Raw genomic sequence first — 19,006 nt, forward strand, 5'->3', positions numbered from 1 at the left:
TTTACCATGATGGGTTGGTCGGTTCGTCGGTGTGCGAGATCGGCATACATGAGAGACGGAATATGAGTTTTTGTGTGAGATCGGGACCACTGGGAGCGCAAAGAAGGGGTTGGTGGGGTGGGTGGAGATTGCAGAAATGGGGAGCGCAGAGAGAAGAGGGGGGGAGCGCAGCGAGAAGAGGGTGGTCGGGGGGTTGGGCGGCTGGGGGCAGGATCTGCAGAAATGAGAACGCGGAGAGAAGGGGGGGGGGGAGTTCGGGGGGAGGAGGCATCGATCGCCTGTTACGCACTCACAAATGTTTCATAAAGCATAGCATACGTGTCCACTCCTCATTGGTTTCCGACAAATACAGATAATAGGTGCCGCCGGTTCAAAGCATCTCACAATACAAATTCAAGTGATGAGTATTATCCCATAGGCAGTGTTGTTAAAAAAACGTCATCAAGGCTATTCAAGATTATGAGGATCTCTCTTACAAAAATAGAGATTAAAAAAAAAAAAAGATTGCGAGGATATCTCTTCCCCCAGAAAAACAGGGAAAAAAAAAAAGATGAGGATATCAATTTACACTTGCATACCGAAGGTCATGATCAAGCTGGAAAACTAACAACAATATGTAGCATTGAGCTTCATGCAAGAACGGCAGAAGGGTCAATACAACAAGTCTATGCTGGCTACTTGCCAACATTCTGTTACATGCACTGAAAGTCAAGCTTACAAACCCACCCAAAATGTGGAACAAGTTCTCTCTTTATCAAAGAAAAAACTCCATGGGGCTATAGATCTCCAATGATGCAAGAAACCAAAACTTGTGAGACAATTAATTTGGTTGCGCATGGTTGTTGGACCTGCGGTATGGCATGTATCTATGGTCCTTTGCAGCATTCTTCCTTCTTCTTTTCTCGATAAAGGCATCAAGCTTACCAGACGCCTGAGCAAATGAGGGGAAAAATATATATTTGAGAAATCAACCCAATGGTTGTTGTTACACGTGACATTTTTCACATCAGAATAGAAGTTGAAATATACACCTTGCGACCTCCTTTACAAAAGAAACCATACCTTGAGATCTTCATATTTCTCAACTAGCCTTTGCTTCCGGAGTGCACCTGCAAAAATACAGAAGCAAGTGATTGGGTGAGCTCATCCATTTATTTAATCATGCAACACAGAGCAACCACCCATCTCCACGATCACTATCAATTACGGGACAGAGACCCCCCACTAGCATTAACAGATTGCCGCTGCCACCACTAATTAATCTCATGCCCATGTATTTTAACCAAATATATTTTGCGAGGCAACAGAAAACATTAGAGTGGAGATTTCCAGCCTCATCACTTTGATTCAGAAGCTTGAATTACCAACATCAGAGCATGGTAAAATGGCAGCACTCAGCTCCACACACACACACACACACACACATAGATGAAGGTAACATTACTTTTTGAGAGATAAAATGGTTGTTTTCCTTTCTTTGCTGCTTCTCTCTCTTTCTTCTTGTGTTCAGCCAGAATTGCTGCATCAGTACGCTGACCTGACTCAGACTTCAACTGCTTTTCCTGAAAGGAAGGTGAACCACAGGAAAAAAAAAAAATGATATTTAAATCCATTAAGATTTCAGAGAGGCTGGAATAAATTTAGATGAATTTATAACATTGTAAGATAAATGACCACAACCAATGTCACGTTTCTTTCCAAGAAGTCCAGCACTTACAATCCAATTTATGTGGCTCTTTAATTCACCAATGACTTCTGGGTTATTTGATTTTGCTAATTGCTTCCGTAGTTTCTGTTATATCCAAAATAGGGTTCATAGAGAAAAATTTAATACATGAGAAGAAAAAATAGAAAACATATTTCACATAATTCATTAATTCAGAACCTCACCTCTCTTTCAGCAGGAAGATTACCCCTCTTTCAGTAGGTGACAACAGTAGGAAAATAGATCAGCATAGATGCACTTAAATTTCAGGAAGGCATAACTTAGAGAAAAATATAACATGGCGAGACAAAGACCAGGTCAATGGTCTTCAGGTCATGGGGTGCCGGGTAAGGCCATGAGTTCAAGTATTGCAGAAAAGAATAATGCTACATATAGTCGTGGCTTGCACACTCCTTTTGAAAAAGAGTGGGCTCTACCATTACAAAATTATTATTTTTTTCATGTGGGTCCTATGTTTACTCACTTTTTTCAAAAGGAGTGTGTAGCGCTTGCACACTCTATGACTGAAAATATCATTTCTCTACGGAGAATGAGCGTTACTTTCCCAGAGGGCAGGAACTTACCATCCAAGATATGCTGTTTTGAAATCTGCTTATGGCATCTGGATCCTTGGATTTGTCTAACTTCTTTCGTTCTTTCTGTCATGTCCAAAACAAAGTTCATGTAAGAGAAACTAACAAGTAAAAGTATTGAAAACAAATTTTACACCTCATAAATTGCATGGATACCTCTATTATATCAGGATCGTATTTCTTAAAGAGAAAATTATATTTGCTCCTAAACCTGTAAGATCCAATATAACATATTATGCATACGACAACAAAAATAACTGAAAAACGGTAGTTGTACAAAAGATAGTGGAAAAAGAAGACAGCATCATATACTTAACAAAAGCCCACCAGTGTGCACACACACAAGAGGGTGGGAAGGAGGGATGGAGACAGAAAGAGGGGGAGACTTACTGTTTGGCATCAAATGCACCACATAAAGATTCAAAACGGGGGTCACGTATAACCTGTGTACATGACAAAAGTTAATGTCATCCGGCATGCAGGTATAAAAGAGCTTATAGAAACAGCTCCTCTTATAGAAACAACTCCTAAGATTGCTAGCCCAGGTCAAAAAACTTCTACGATAACTAAATAAGATTTTTATTGGTGGTTTTTTACCAATAAATCATGTGGTGGATTCAAGAAACGTGGTGCATTTATGAATTTCCAATTAAAAAAGTTATTGACTGAATAATGTTTTGTTTTGATGTGATTTCCATCTCAGACTCCAAGATCACAAAATCTGACCAGTCCCACCATAGCAATGAGGATTAAAAGAGCCTTTTAGAAAGACACTAGCAAAATATGTATCATTGTTGACATGCAATGGCATTTGGATTTTGAGAATTAGACTCTATGCATAAAAATCCAATATCGTTAAAGCAAGCTGGCCATGCATTTTCCATTTAAGTATATGCAAAATCCATGCCCTGTCCGGCTATCCTTGCTAAAGTTGTTTCTTTTAAGAAAAAAATCTTTTTCATAACAATGATTTGATGCCCTGTCTACTACTCAGGATTCACAGATGAAACATAATAAAACCTTGAGTGCAAGCAGCATATCATGGTTGCTTCGTTTAAACTCTGAAACTACCCCACCCTTATTGTGCATAAAACCTTCTCAACAAAACATATCACAGAGCACTAAAGAAGAAAATTCTCATTCTACAAAACCCAAAAATATTATAAATCAGAAAACATCTGACTCATTCAGTTTCATAACAAAAGAAAAAAAAAACCCACAATATCAAACACCATCCCAACAGAATTCTCTGCAAAAACAATATCTTATATTTGCTCAATCAAACTCACCCTCTTGGGAGCTTGAACCACCTCTCTAAACCTACCAACCGGCTTCTTGCTACTCGCCTCCATCGGCCTTCACACAATTCCACAAAATCAGTTATTTTTGCACAATTTAAAAGCACTAATAAACTCACCAAACCACAAGCAACCATTACCTATTCTTGTTGGCCCTTCCGGGTTTTTTTTCCTCATGGTGCTTTTTATTCAGCGAATGCTTTCTATACTCCAAATGCGACCCATCTGAAAGCGCTCGTTGCAATTCTTCGAATGTAGCATCAGCGAGCTCACGCTTTATCTCCTCCTCCTCCTCCTCCTATTCAAAAATTAAAAATTTTCATTATTTAAAAAGATTTATATAAAAAAAGTCCAAAAATTTAACTAAAATTTATAAAATTCAAAACCAATAAATAAAAATGATGCGGTCCCTGGGATACCCACATATTCAGAAGAGGACGACTCGTGTTCATCGCTGTCCTCGAACTTGGTCTTGCTTGAATGGGAGACCAGATTATCAGGTTTCTTCATCGTCGACATCTGAATCAAACGGATTTGTTCGTCCCTAAAGTCGAATTGCTGTTTCAAGGAATAATCGGATTCAGGAATGCATAACTTTTGTATTTTTATATTTTGAGATACGACTTGAGATTCTATGAGGGCACGGTGAAATAAAGACCAACACACTTAAATACACTTATGCACCTATAACCCGGATTTAGCCAAACCCATCTATCAAAATCTATTTGTTCCGAATACTTTCACTTAGCCCAAAGGTAACAACCATTGAACAAACCAAATCCCCACCTTTTAAAAAAATACTCATCTAAATAGTACTACACAAAACTCACTATTATCTTACACGTGAAAACCATAACCCTTCATAACATCAACTGCCAACAAAACCACGCCCAATATACTCCAAAATGACCAAACAGCACAAATCCACCACAAACCCGATTTTCCAAATTCGAACTCATTACCAATTTCCACCCTGACCTTAACATCCAACAAACCTCAACCTACCGACTGAACAAGCGCCATAACAGCAACGAAATTTTCCAACTAACCACACATCTTACCTGTGGTGCGAGGTACTCCAAGTAGGGTGTGGCGGAGGCTGTGGCAAAGTGTAGGGGAAGGAACTAAAAGTGAGACTGAGAGCAAATAAACGGAGACAGAGAGAGTAAAACAGACAGATAGAGAGCGACTGAGACAGAGACAGAGAGAGAGTCAATGGAGAGGTGGAAAGGGACTTACCGGCACTGGGGTACGACGTAACTGGCGGCAACGTTCCCTGGCCGGACGGAGTACGAGGCAACGGCAGGGAAGAGACCGAGGGCTGGAAACGGTATGAGCGGCGGCGTGCGACGGACGAGGCAGAGGGGCTGGACGAACGGCGTGGGGAAGGGCGGAAGGCTTGACGAAGCTGCAACCAGAGAAGGCAGGGGATTGGGGCGGCAACGGAAACTCACAGTGGAGAGAGAGAGAGAGAGAGAGAGAGAGAGAGAGGGGCGTAGGGGGGCGGCAGAGCCAATATGCAGAGAACAAAGAGTGAGTTATGCCATGACCCTCGGAAGCTCGGTTGAATCACCATCTTCCAAGTGATCTAATGGTATATGCTGATTGCACGTGTCCCCGTTGATTAAATTGATTAAGTCCATTTATGTTCTGCTATTACTTCTTAGCTTTGTAGTGTCCTGGGCCATGTTGGCCGAGTCATTAGGGAGATCCAGCTTGTGTTAAGGTTCTGCTGCTTACTTGTCGGCCCATGTTTCGGAAGTCTGTTAACAGGAGGAGAAATGATATTTACAGTCACGGTTGTATAAGTAACGTGTAGTCATTTTAAAAAAAATAAATTAATATAGGACCCACATGAAAAAAAATTAACTTTTTAATCGTAGATCTTACTATTTTTTAAAGCGATTGCACAATATTTACAATTTCACGACTATATGTAACATTGCTTCTGTTAACCGTCCATGTTATTTATTGAAAAATGATATTTGTTGTACATAAGCGGTACGAAATCTTTTTAAAGACAGTAAATAAATATGAAATTTAAATTAAAAAAATTAATTTTTTAATAATAAATTTTATTTTTTAAAAATAATTATACAACACTTACTGTAGTCTATGCTTTTGATGGAACGAGAATTTTGGAGTTAATTGCAATCGGAGGCTTGGCCCCTCCAACTACCACTTTTTATTGTTTATTTTAAGCTAGCCTTGACAAGTTAGGGCTTAACCTACAAAACTCACCGTTTAGTGCTCTCCTTTTTCCTTTTTTTTAAGTGGCGGGCTGGGTTACACAATAATTTATTTGGATATTTAGAATATCTCAATCAAAAAAATCATTTCATTGTTAAATGATTTGAGTTAGATGATAAATTTATAAGTAAAATATAATAAATAATTTTTAATTATTTAATACCACGTTATAGAATGATGAGAGGATGATAAAAATTAGAATGATGAGTAACATTAATTTATCTCAATAAATATGTAAATAGTAGTAAAATTATTTGAATTAAAATGTTTTATTGATTTTAAAATTTGAAAATTAGAAAAAGTAGTATGAGCCCAATTTTTATTTTGAAATTTGAAAAAATAGAATTGTTTTTTTCTTTTTTGGGAATTTGTGAAATTTTTAATGATTTAATGAAAATCTTAAAATTGAAAATGTATTATGTTTGAATGATGTTTATAAAGTAAATATCTTAAATATCTTACAACAGTTATGTTTTCAAATGGAGCCTAAGTACATGACTTTTGACTAATATATATAAATTGCTTAGATCTAATCAGGGTGTGTTTGGACATGTATTAGTATTTTGTAAATAATAATGAAATAGTTTGAGTGATAATGTTTTATTGAATTTTTAGAAATGAGGGAGAACAAGCTAAATAAAAATATTAGGGTGGTGCTAGGGATCCCGCTGAAGCTCCCACTTTTGTATTTTTTTTTTACATCATTTTTTTTATTATTTTAAATATTTTAAAAAAATCAAAATCAAAATTTTATTAAAAATTAATTTCTTAATCACTAAATAAAAAGAAATTTAAAAAAAAAATACTGGGAGCTGGAGCTCCTAGTAGGGATCCCTATCATTTTTCAAAATCTTATAAAACTAAAATTTTGTTTCAATATAAATTTTTAATATATATATATATATATTGAAGTTGTTAGTATTGAATCTTGTCTGTTTTGAAGTTTATAAAATTTATATTAATTTTGTATTTGAATAAGTAATGATTAGATAAAAAATAGTTGAAAATTTGAAATTAAAAATTATTTTGTATTCGAATAATATTTAAGAATAAAATTACAAGAAGTTTTGAGAATTGGCATGATATCCAAACATGTGTTAAATGTTCAAATTTGAACTCAAGAGAAGTATTCCTCTAACACTGATACCCATATGACTTAAACGAACTCCCTTATTTGAAAGTTAATTTTATAATAATAATCTTTGACATTTTGTTGTATATAATAATCTTATAATTTTGAAAAATCATTCTTTGTAATTGGGATAACTTTTATTTCAAATCACTACAAGTAGCCCTTTTCTTCTATTGTCATCGAGTTAGAAAATACATTAAAAAGATTGTAAAATAGATTAAGAAAAAAGAGAATGGAAAAAAGATACAAAAATCATATAAAAGTAAAGTGTAGCGTCTTGAAATAGTAAGTTAAATTGTAAAATTATTTTTTTTTATCTTAAAGTGAATTTAATATATTATATAAAATTATGTTATTTTGTGCATTTATTTTTATTATTTTATTTTTATTCTTTTATATATATATATATATATATATAGAAGTGATTTTCTTTTTGGTTATACTGATATTTGTGGGTTTTAATCAACATGTAAACTGATCTACTATGACCCAGAGAATATTTGTAACCGTAAAGAAATACTATTAGGTTACAAGGGTCCTCCAAAGAAATTATGGTTTATTTTAAGGAAAAATCTAGTTGTAAGTACAATTGTATATTAATATATACAACAATCTAATGTGATTTGTCAAAAAGTAGATTTTATTGAAAACAATACTAATTTAAATTTTGAATATGAATGAATCAGTATTGGTATACATATTACTACGCAATTTTATTTGTACGTAAAAAAATTCTTTAATTTTGAAACTATTAGGTCCTTTTGGTTAGGAGAACTATTTTATCTCATTTCATTATTATAATTTTTCTAAATTTTTACACAAAATATAATAAATAATTCAATTTTTTAAAATTCTAAAATAATAATAATAAAATAATATTTGATGTAAGGGTTTAATTGGTCTAGTCTGGTCCAGTTTTAGACAAAATTTAAGATCGAACCGATATGCACCGGTTTTATATTTTCTAAAATTGATTATACACCGGTTACCCTCATAAACTGGTACTTCAATTTTACCAGCTTTCGATCAAGTTCGGTCTAATTTTTAGATTTTAATATACTATATTATATATATTATATAATATATAATATACTATATTATATATTATATAATATTATATTGATAATATATTGTAGTATATTATAATATATATTATAATTATATTATAGACTATAGTTAGTATAGTGATATATTATAGTATATTATAATATATAATGATATAGTATTAGTATAACTATTAATATAATAAATTATAGTGAAATATGATTTTAAAATTTAATATTATATTAATTAATAATTTATCATATAATGTAAAACTATTTTATATATAATTATACACTATATATATAAATTATATATAATATAATAAATTAAAATATATATGAACCGGTTCGATTTTAGGATAAGAAAATTCAGAATATATATATATATTTTGACCCGTTTTAATAAAAATGAAACCAGTATCAGACTGAACCAAACTCAATACTGGATCGAATCCGATCCAGTCTGGTCTAATTTATCGATTTATCGGTTATTTTTTACAATTCTAATTTTATGAGTAATACTGCATACAATTCAATGAAGACCTAAACAATTTTATTTTTAAAAATTATAAAAATTATAAAAATATCCATCTAAAACAATATTTTGTTATCATTCAATAAAGGACTGTACATACACTTCCCAAATAGAATTTCTCATATTTATTCAATTTTCATCTTCATTCATTTCATCTCTACTCAGCAAACAGTACCTTAACTTGCATTCTATTTTTTTTAAGGAAAAATATAGTTACAAGTATAATTGTGTACTAATCTATGTATCAATGTGATGTGATTGATCAAAAAGTAGATTTTATTGAAAATAATATTAATTTAAATTTTAAATATAAATAAATCAGTATTATTAATTTAAATTTTAAATATAAATAAATTAATATTAGTACACAGGTTAATACGCGACTATGTTTGTATATAGTAAAACCCTTCTTCTAATTATCAGTGTGGTTCTGAACAGAGAAGGCTGTTTGTAACCTAGTTAATGGAGATTGGAGATGGTTGGAGAGCCGGAACAGTTATTAGCTAAGGAAGAGATCAGTATAGTAGTTGCTCAGTTGCTGTAGCATCAAGATTCAAAGATTTCAACAGTTTTGTACGTTGGGCCGCACGTGAACAGCTCACCATTGAGAGAGCGGGGGGTAGGGGGACTGTCACTTTAACAGCTTCTCGGGAATAGGGCCCTGGCTCTAGTTCTTCGAAGTGAGAATGAATTGCCGGCGATAATCCTGGGCTAGGACGAGGGAGTGGCGACAAGGAAGTTTTTTTGTTTTTTTGGTTTTTGAGAGCGATTTTTCGACGATTTCGAAGTTTCATCAAGACGAAAGCGACATTCCCCACTCGCATATACTGCCCGGGAGATCCTCATCCTCGACTGGCCACCAATCGAACTCCGATGTGGACAAACGGTCAGGGGTATTGCGGTAGTTTCGGATAGTTGTAGTATACAGATCAGACCATATAGTTGTTGCTATATATTTGTTCGTACTTTTCCAGAGTCGTCCCTCCAGAAAATCCAAGCAAAGAGATTTGATTCAGGAACCCGAATTTGAGTCACGCTCAGACTCCGGCCCAAAACAGAGTGAACTTGATTAGCCATGGACCTGGACATGGGAGCCATGGCTGCCGCGATTGGGGTGTCGGTCCCGGTGCTCCGGTTCCTCCTCTGCTTCGCGGTCACCATACCCGTCAGCTTTCTCTGGAGGTTCGTCCCAGGCCAAGTCGGCAAGCACCTTTACTCAGCCTTCTCGGGCGCTGTGCTCTCCTACCTTTCATTCGGATTCTCTTCCAATCTGCACTTTTTGGTCCCCATGCTGTTGGGTTACACTTCCATGGTCCTATTTCGCTCTCGGTGTGGCATCATCACGTTCTTCCTGGGATTCGGCTATCTCATTGGCTGGTAATTATTATTTTGCTTAAATTTGCCTCAAATGATTCTTAAGTCCGGAAATATTTGAATTTTTGAGAACTTCGATTTGCAATGTCATTCAAAAGACTTTTTTTCTTGTAATTTCCGTGGCGCGTCGAAGGACAGAATTTGACATTACTTTATGGAAGCATCAGAAGCTCTTTTCTTTGTCCATGACGCTACTTTCGCAAATTTTGGTATATTATTGCATTTTAGTTACTCTGGTTAGCATGCATTTATTGGAAGTTTCGATGCAAAATTTTTATTGATGTTTAATTTGAGAATCTGATTGCTTGATTGGTTGGTATTCTATTGAATTATGAATTGGTTGGACTTATTTTGAATCGAATACTACAATGCTTGCTTCCTAGATGGTGAGGCAGATTTTATGGAAGGAAAATTCTACTTACCAAGTAATTATCCCACTATCATAATGTGGTATTGTCCATCAACTTTTGATATATTTTTTAAATAAAATATAATTGATGATCCAATGGTAATGAAAAGTGCCACATTTACAAAATGGGATGAACGTAGGATAATGGTGTAGTATATAGTATCACTCTTTTCGGTTTTTCCATCCTTTAACCATCGGCTCAATTTCTAGACATGGTATTTGTCCTGTTTCAACATTAAAAAAAAAAAAAAAGGAAAAAAAAAAAAAGAAAAGAAAAAAGAAAAAAAAAAAGGAAAATGATTTTCCTGGATTCAATTTGTCTAATGATTTTTGTTGTTTTGTGGAGATCCAAGAAAAAACTGAAATGTATTCTTATATTTTCCTTTACAAGCAAAGATAACAGTTCATGTGTGGAATGTAACTGGAATATGTCTTTGGGGTTTTTTGTTTTGGGGGGGGGGGGGGGGGGGGGGGGGGGTGTGAGGACCCCTTGATCATTGAAAGGAAACAAACGTTATTGTAGTCATCTCAGACTTATTGCTCAAGTTGTTCAACTCGTCGAGTTACCTTGCCGGAAGCCATGAGAGGCATGGTATCTAACATCAAATCCGAAAAAGATGAAGGATTGTCCACACATATGATTTTTTGCACACATATGACCTAGAACAGTTTTTTGTTTGTTGTTGTAAAACTTACTTAGATGCTTGCATAAGTTTCATGTCTTTTATTGATGTTTGACAATGGAGCTGTCAGTTCCACGTGCATGAATCTATGGACTACACACATACCTGGTGAGATAAGATTTATTGTCTGCCTGCTAGATCTTATTTCAGTTTTGCTGAAGATTATCAACCGAAAAATATTGTTGCCTTTTCTTTTTGTTTTGCTTAATTGATTTTGACTTTCACTTATTGTTGAAGGATGGTTAAAAATATTTTTTAATTCGTTTACTTAGAATCCAAATTCTTCAAGATATGATTCTTTATCTCGGAATTATTGACTGGTCATATACGTGTGTAGCCACATGTATTACATGAGCGGTGATGCATGGAAGGAAGGAGGTATTGATGCCACTGGTAAGCCCAATTTCAGTCTTTTTTCTCTCATTTTCTCCTTAGAGGTGAAAAGACGATAATCTATGTATTATTACGCTACATTGCTATGCTAAAGACGTTCTGTTTTGATAAATGTGATGAACAAGCATCCGATTCATTTATATGGCACATAACTGTCATCTGAATAACATATTTTCTTTCCTGCTTTTTTCCTGGGTTGTGACGAGTGTTATTGCCTTCTGTTGAAAACTAGAAGTTATCTGATTAGTGACTGATAACTTCAATATCTTTTTTCGTGCTTATTAAATTTACCAACCTACTCTTGATTTCCAAATTGCACACCAGCACATATGTTGATCAACTTCATTTTTTTTTTTTTGTTTCTTTCACCTGCATAAAAACTCATCTGTGCTACGTATATGTGTGAGCTGAAATTAGGAGCGTTGATGGTGTTAACTCTTAAAGTCATTTCATGTGCAATAAATTACAATGATGGGCTGTTAAAAGAGGAAGGCTTGCGTGACACTCAAAAGAAAAATAAGTTGATTGAGTTGCCCTCATTGATTGAGTACTTCGGTTATTGCCTCTGCTGTGGTAGTCACTTTGCTGGTCCAGTATATGAAATAAAGGATTATCTTGACTGGACCGAAGGAAAGGGGGTAAGTCTATCACGTTCCAAGTGTTTTTGTATTTCTTGTTATAGGGAATAACTTTTCTTAGTTTCTCTATTCTCTCTCTTCTCACGTTTCTTATATATTTCCAGATTTGGAGCCATTCAGAGACAGGACCGTCACCATCACCATATTGGGCCACAGTTAGAGCCCTTGTTCAAGCTGCTTTTTGCATGGCCTTGTATCTGTACCTGGTACCTCAGTTTCCTTTGTCCCAGTTTACCGATCCCATATACCAAGAATGGGGATTCTGGAAACGGATGTTTTACCAATACATGTCTGGCTTTACAGCACGCTGGAAATATTACTTCATCTGGTCAATTTCAGAGGCCTCTATCATTATTTCTGGCCTGGGTTTCAGTGGCTGGACTGAATCATCTCCGCCAAAGCCATGCTGGGATCGTGCCATAAATGTTAACATTCTAGGTGTTGAGTTGGCAAAGAGTGCAGTGGAGCTGCCACTTGTGTGGAATATACAAGTCAGCACCTGGCTGCGTCATTGTAAGTTTTTCTCGTAAGCATTTCATTCCCTTTAATATGGGCATGCAGAACATATTTTTTTTGGGATAAAGTATCAGAACATTAAACAGAGAGTACTTTAAAGAGAATATCTAATGTGTGTGCTTATGTAGATGTTTATGAGAGACTCGTTCAGAAGGGGAAAAGGCCTGGTTTCTTTCAATTGCTAGCTACACAGACTGTCAGTGCTGTTTGGCATGTGAGTACAATTTCAGCCTTATGCTATCCTGATTCTCTTGAATATCTTATTTATCTCCTGCCCTTATTCTTGCCCTTGTTTTTGAGGCCAGACAATTCAATTTCCTTGCCAATCTTGCTTTACATATTAAAAAAAAATCCTTGCCATTCTGACTATCTCACATTTAATTTGGGCCAATATTGAATATACTTCTATGTTGAAACATTTATGTTTCTTGTACAAAACATTTTCACCTTATCGAGTCATTTCAACAGCTGTTCTCTTCATGGAATTTTCATCTTGTTCCAATTGTTGCTTCCTGTTTGCCATGTACCTTTTCATGTTTTATATTACTGACTTCTTTGATCCAGGCATCCTTATATGGTAGATGTAGCAGTAAGCATATGATTGCAAATTAACATAATTCTATGGTAAATGTTGGCATCCTTATATTATAGATGTAGCAGTAAGCATATGATTGCAAATTAACATAATTCTATGTTAAATGTTGTGCGGTAATTGACTAGTTTTCATACTTTGTTTTGTTAATAAATTTTTCATGTTTCATTTTGAAACTTTCCTTTTATTTGATCAAGTTGCCATCTCGGGTTTATCAATGGAAGTGTGAAAACATTTTTTGTCTTCAATTTCAAATTCTACACCAATTAACCTCTGTGACTCGTCTTTTCCTTGTCTGTGCAAACTGCAGGGATTATATCCTGGGTACATCATATTCTTTGTTCAGTTAGCATTGATGATTGCTGGTTCAAGAGGTATTCATAAGTCACCACTTATCTCCTTGTCATTTGTTGAGATAATTAACTGACGCTTTGTTTTCATGTACTATTTTGTTTCTATCCAAACAGTCATTTTCAGGTGGCAGCAAGCTGTGCCTGGCCTGATTAAGAAGCTACTGGTGTTTTTAAACTTTGCTTGCACACTTTTGGTTCTAAACTACTCCTGTGTTGGTTTCTTGGTAACTTCTTCTTCTTCTTCTTCTTCTTCTTCTCTCTCTCTCTCTCTCTCTACACACACACAACACAAGCACAACCACCTGAACAATTTGTTGGGGATTTAAAGTAAAGCTTGCTACTTCCAAGTTTCTTATGCCTATGTGCTTTTATTGGACAGGTATTAAGCCTGCACGAAACACTTGCATCATATGGAAGTGTATATTTTGTTGGAACCATTCTTCCCATAGTATTGATCCTCCTTGGTAACGTAATTAGACCTACAAAGCCAGTCAGATCTAGAGCTCAAAAAGAACAGTGAGGTAGGAAAGGGCTTTATCTTCTCTTTACAATGCTGTAGATGAGATTAGGAGATTGGAAGAGCACTGTTGCCCATGGTTTCACCTTCATCTTGGCGATCCATGATGGCATGTAACCTCTGATCTCAGCTGTGGAGCCTCTTCACTTTGGCTTCAGTGTTAAGATTTTTGCTTTAAATTGTTTAAATTCCAACCACTTGGTTAGGCCTTCAGATATCTCCGCTGCACGTTTTATTGTTTTAGGTGTTATTTGAATAGTGAGATAAGATGAGATGATTTTAAATAAAAGTTGAATAAAATATTGTTAAAATATTATTTTTTTAATATTTAAAAAAGTTGAGTTGTTTATTTTTTTTTTTGTATGAAAATTAAAAAAAAATTATAATAATGAGATTGCACGAAATACTTTCGTATTTTAACTTTAAAACCCAAGTTTTTAAAAAATATTTAATTTTAATTTGGATATATTCATCATTCGACACTTACGTTTTTGGACATGTTAAATTGGGGATCACGTGGCCATATCTGTCCAATGAGTGACAAAATGTTGACGTGGACAGATAGACGACTTAACTTGTCTATATCTAAAAGTTATCCCTAATGATGTCATCATGTCCCCACTTATGTGCATATAAATTCAAATACAATTAAGTTTCTGTTCAGCACTTTTCAATTATATCTCGAAACATCGAATTTCTTTTCCTATTTTATTTTTTTAATCTACACTTCAAAACACGAAAACTAATTATGGACTGAACCATCAAATTTTAACTTGTAACCTCAAGTAAACTTCGATTTCAGTATTGATATGAAATAACTTATGATATCTAATCTTAAATCTTAACTAAGGAGAATGGTATTCTTCATTTTAAAAAGTGGATATTGTGATGTATTTTTAAATAATTATTTCTCTTAACTATTTAAGTGACAATTATTTCAGACATGTCACGTCATCAAATATAGTCAAGAATGATGACAATTAGGAAGAATAATGTAATTATTTTTAAAGAATTTTTCTATTATCTAGTCGGTGTATAGAGCGTATTATCTATTAATTTAAATAATAAAATTTGATTTATAACATTTAAATTTTAAAATTTATCTTTTAACTTAAATTATGTTATATAAATATTTTACTATATATATACACTAGACGTGAGATGCAATTTGGTGCACTCGGCGCATCTATTTTAGGCATAACTACAAAAACGAAGGGAATTCAAATCTAGGAAATTATGAAGATTAATTTCACAATAATTATATTTCATGTATTAAAATTTTTTCTTGTAACAAAATGACATCAATGTCCCTCTAAGCGAACCACTAGACCATTCTCATTGGGTTGGCTAAATCCAATAATAACTAAACTTTAATAAAAATGTGTCAAAAAACCACCACTACATTGAATTAGCCAAGTTTATAAAAATTTAGACTTTAATTACAGTGCTTCACCAAATTTGTGAGAGAACAATAACTTAGCCAAACATTAAAAATTTCTTTTCTCACTCCAACCTTTGCCTTAGGAAACCCTCCCACTGAAATCCATACTCTCTACACCTTCTCTTCGTCTCGAAACCCATCATTGTTCTCTCTCTCCCAAAACTCATCATATTATGGTGAAACTCTTGAAATCCATCCCTTTGCACCTTATCTCTCAACTCCCAAAACCCTTTACATCTCAGCTGTCGAAACCCAGCTCCTTTAACCCTCAATGGCAAGTTACTCCCAGATTCTACCCTGCTCAATAATCCCTGAATATATCCTCTTTCCACTCTGGTTTTGCGTTTCAGACTAGTTGGCAATGGTGGTGATGGTGGTGCCACTGGTACTGAGTCCCACGACTGCTATCTCAACACATATGTCAAGAGAAACATTGATAAGATTGACCCCAACGAGCAGAGGCTATCAAAGTGATCGAATTGTGTGCTCTCCAATGAGCCCTTGAGGAAACCCTGCGTTTTGTACTCTGAGAACTTGCAAAGGCTTTGAAAAAAGTGAAGTTTTCGGCGTGCCTTGTGTGTCATAAAGACTTTTAGAAATCTGATAAGATTATGATTAATGGGAGTGAGAAGGAGGTCGTAATGTTGAGGGAGATGATGATGAATGAGAAGATGAAGGTGAGAAAGAAGCATGGAAGAAAGTGAAGAATGGAAAAGTGGTGACAAATGGCGAGGAGGATATACGATGGGAAATGTCACGGTTTGAGTGGTACAAAGCATAGATTTGATATTAAAAAGTACATAAATTTTTTTAAAAAAATAATAATATTTTATTATTATAGAGAGAGATAACTAATTCAATATCAAGACTAAAGACTAAATTTTAAGTGAATAGATATAAGATAAAAAGTGACATATTAGCCAAATTTGGCCTAAGATTTTGCTCAAACCAATGAGAGAGTGCCCTGGCAACCAGACAGGTGCCAACTGGCCATAGATTTTTCCAAAGAGCTGTCCTTGACGGTGTTCCTCTTTTGAGCATGAGTAGAATGGACTTTCCAGTTGGAGAAATCAAAGCCCATTGTATTTCCTTTCATGTCCTCTCATTTCCTTACAGAGAAGCCAGAGAATCCATCTCCCTCTCCACGCAATATTTTCCTTGCGCATTTTTCTCTCCTACTCACTTTTTATCGCTGGCCGCTGGTTTCCTTCATTTTCTTTTTTCTTTTTCCTCCCTCTTCCCAATGCTTTTTGGATATCCCAGTTCTCCCGTACTCTCTCTCTCTCTCTCTCTGTTGTTTTTATTAAAGGATTCATTGTTAGTTTTGTTGTTTCTCTTCATTATTTTCTTCATCACTGTTAGATTATGCAAACAATTATTTTCTTTTCTAGGCATGTAAACAATGATTTAAAACTATTTGCTTTCCTCTCACATAAACAAAAGTCTATAGTTGCTTGTGATGGGTCTTTGTCTAATGTTTAGTCCTTTCCACACCATGTTCTTCCATCTCAGTGGGTTACAACTGGGTTCCATTCCATTTCTTACAGAAGAGACCTTTTGAGAGGCCAAAGAGGTTCTTTCTTCACTTCCGGGTTTCCCCTACTCCAAGGGAAGAACTTTGAAGCAAATTTTGTTGCCTTTTTTTTCTCTTGCTGATTTTCATTCTCTTGAGCCATTTCGAATCAGAACCAAGAATAGATGAATCCGACAAATTCAAAGATTGACAACATGTTTTCGCTGTCCAAAAGGAATTCTGTCGGTGATGGAGCCGGACAGAGTGTTGCAAAATTGGAAATTAGGCCAGGAGGAATGTTGGTTCAGAAGCGGGATTCGAGTCAAAATTCTGTATCAATCCCGACCATTAAAGTTAGAGTGAAATATGGCTCTTCGTTCCACGATATTCGTATCAGTTCCCAAGCCAGCTTTGGTAATTAGAATTCTTGATACTTCTAGTCTTTCTTCAATTAAGGATTTGAAGATCCAGTTTTCAAGTAATGGAGAGGAATCGAATTTTCTAAAGGAAGTTGGTTTTTATTTTTTATTTTGCAGGAGAATTGAAGAAAATGTTGGCAGAACCCACTGGCTTGCACCCTCAGGATCAGAAGCTGATATTCAAGAACAAGGAGAGAAGTTCCAAAGCCTATCTTGATGCAGAAAGAGTTAGAGATGGATCAAAAATAGTTCTTGTTGAGGACATTGTAAGCAGGGAAAGAAGGTGCCTTGAGATGTTAAAAAATGTGAAAGTCGAAATGGCCTCAAAATCCTTGGCAGAAATCAGTTTGAAAGTGGACAAACTCGCTGGGCAGGTACACTTTTTCACTAGAAAAATTTAGAACTGATTCATCGAGGAATTGAAGATTTTGACCAACTGTTCTTTTGCTGCAATTCGCTAGCTCACTGCTTTGGAAACAACAGCTTCTAGAGGCGGGCAAGTCTCGAAAATGGATGTTGAGAATTTGACTGAAATATTCATGGAAAAATTAGTTAAGTTGGATGGAATTGTTGCTGAGGGAGACCTTAAAATGCCGAGAATGGTGCAGGTATTTTTGGATTTTTAATTCCATCTTTAGCTTTAGCAACACATTTTTAGAGATTTCTCATTCCTCATAAAGCCAATAAGGTGAAGCCATTAACTTTGGAATTGACATCTTAAAGGTGAGGAGAGTCCAGAAGCACATTGAAACTCTTGATGCATTGAAGTTGCAAAATTCCAAACCCAGAAACAATGGAGGTAAAAGCCCATGTCAGCCGCAAGCAGATTCATCCAGGCAACAGTCTATGCCAATGCAAATACAGCAGGTACAGCTGAGGCAGAGGGAGCCTACAGGGAAAATGCCAATGCTGCTGCAGAAACCTGAGTGGCATTCTGAGTCAATTGTGGCAACAACACAATGGGAAACCTTTGATTAATACATTGAACTTCAAGTTGGTTCTAAGCAAAGTTTGGATCAAACCTTATGCAGATTGGGTTATTTTGTCATGGATTTTATTTATTCTTTTCTTGGGGCTAGTTTGTTTCTTCCTCCACTCTTTTCTGTCTAGGATCTGAAAATATTTCACTTCATCTCTGAAACATGATGCAGGTGTGCATGCATAATCATTTTTACTTTTCAGCAACTACAGTTCTCTACAACTTGTATGTAGAATATGTTGGATATGAAAAGAGACGAGGGAAGAAATGTGCACTGTGGATACAGGGTTTATGTATACTTAAAATGGTCACTTAGATATCAATGTTTTGTACACAATTTGGAGATGATGGTATTTGATTGGAGGAACCCGTTGCAGCAGCTGTTAGTGTTGACTCTTTGATTCTATGTGTGTGGCGGGGCTTGGAACCATATAAAGTCAATCATAGCCTTAATTTTTTATTCCGAAATAATTAATGTAGGTCTAAATAATGGCTCGGGACCATTTCGCCTATCAAGTCCACTTTTTGATAGAGAAGTAGCCTCTTGTATATGCAGATTGCAGAGTAGTAAATGCCGAAGATAATCCTTTTATTTTTTGTACTTGGCAACTTGCTTTTTCTGA

The 19,006-nt window shown here is 35.2% G+C and overlaps 3 protein-coding genes across 7 annotated transcripts; 2 read left to right on the forward strand and 1 right to left on the reverse strand.

Annotated features, from left to right (window-relative positions):
* Positions 1 to 551: 551 nt before the first annotated feature.
* LOC122289807 (ribosomal RNA processing protein 36 homolog) lies at positions 552 to 5,157 on the reverse strand. Of its 5 annotated transcripts, none has more exons than XM_043097097.1 (13): positions 4,836 to 5,153; positions 4,658 to 4,732; positions 4,016 to 4,154; positions 3,737 to 3,896; positions 3,588 to 3,654; positions 2,689 to 2,741; positions 2,455 to 2,509; positions 2,290 to 2,364; positions 1,891 to 1,917; positions 1,718 to 1,792; positions 1,445 to 1,562; positions 1,063 to 1,109; positions 552 to 931 (listed from the first exon to the last, which is right to left on the reverse strand). In XM_043097097.1, exons 3-13 carry the CDS (start codon positions 4,113 to 4,115, stop codon positions 821 to 823), a joined length of 888 nt encoding a protein of 295 aa, XP_042953031.1. In that variant the 5' UTR covers positions 4,116 to 4,154; positions 4,658 to 4,732; positions 4,836 to 5,153; the 3' UTR covers positions 552 to 820. The 5 variants fall into 5 exon arrangements, with proteins under 5 accessions (XP_042953031.1, XP_042953032.1, XP_042953029.1 ...); XM_043097098.1 differs by having other exon boundaries at positions 3,737 to 3,894; positions 4,020 to 4,154; positions 4,658 to 4,695; positions 4,836 to 5,152; XM_043097095.1 differs by having other exon boundaries at positions 4,658 to 4,695; positions 4,836 to 5,152.
* Positions 5,158 to 8,982: 3,825 nt separating this feature from the next.
* On the forward strand, positions 8,983 to 14,248 carry LOC122290376 (lysophospholipid acyltransferase 1-like). Its single transcript, XM_043098021.1, has 8 exons — positions 8,983 to 9,933; positions 11,360 to 11,415; positions 11,833 to 12,053; positions 12,158 to 12,566; positions 12,698 to 12,783; positions 13,472 to 13,535; positions 13,629 to 13,738; positions 13,894 to 14,248. Exons 1-8 carry the CDS (start codon positions 9,632 to 9,634, stop codon positions 14,032 to 14,034), a joined length of 1,389 nt encoding a protein of 462 aa, XP_042953955.1. The 5' UTR covers positions 8,983 to 9,631; the 3' UTR covers positions 14,035 to 14,248.
* Positions 14,249 to 16,514: 2,266 nt separating this feature from the next.
* LOC122288888 (BAG family molecular chaperone regulator 1-like) lies at positions 16,515 to 18,762 on the forward strand. The gene is made up of 4 exons (XM_043095706.1): positions 16,515 to 17,399; positions 17,522 to 17,778; positions 17,866 to 18,012; positions 18,128 to 18,762. The coding sequence occupies exons 1-4, from the start codon at positions 17,171 to 17,173 to the stop codon at positions 18,380 to 18,382; spliced, it is 888 nt and encodes a 295-aa protein (XP_042951640.1). The 5' UTR covers positions 16,515 to 17,170; the 3' UTR covers positions 18,383 to 18,762.
* Positions 18,763 to 19,006: the final 244 nt, after the last annotated feature.

Source organism: Carya illinoinensis, chromosome 12 (assembly GCF_018687715.1).
Source record: "Carya illinoinensis cultivar Pawnee chromosome 12, C.illinoinensisPawnee_v1, whole genome shotgun sequence".
NCBI classification, from domain to species: domain Eukaryota; kingdom Viridiplantae; phylum Streptophyta; class Magnoliopsida; order Fagales; family Juglandaceae; genus Carya; species Carya illinoinensis.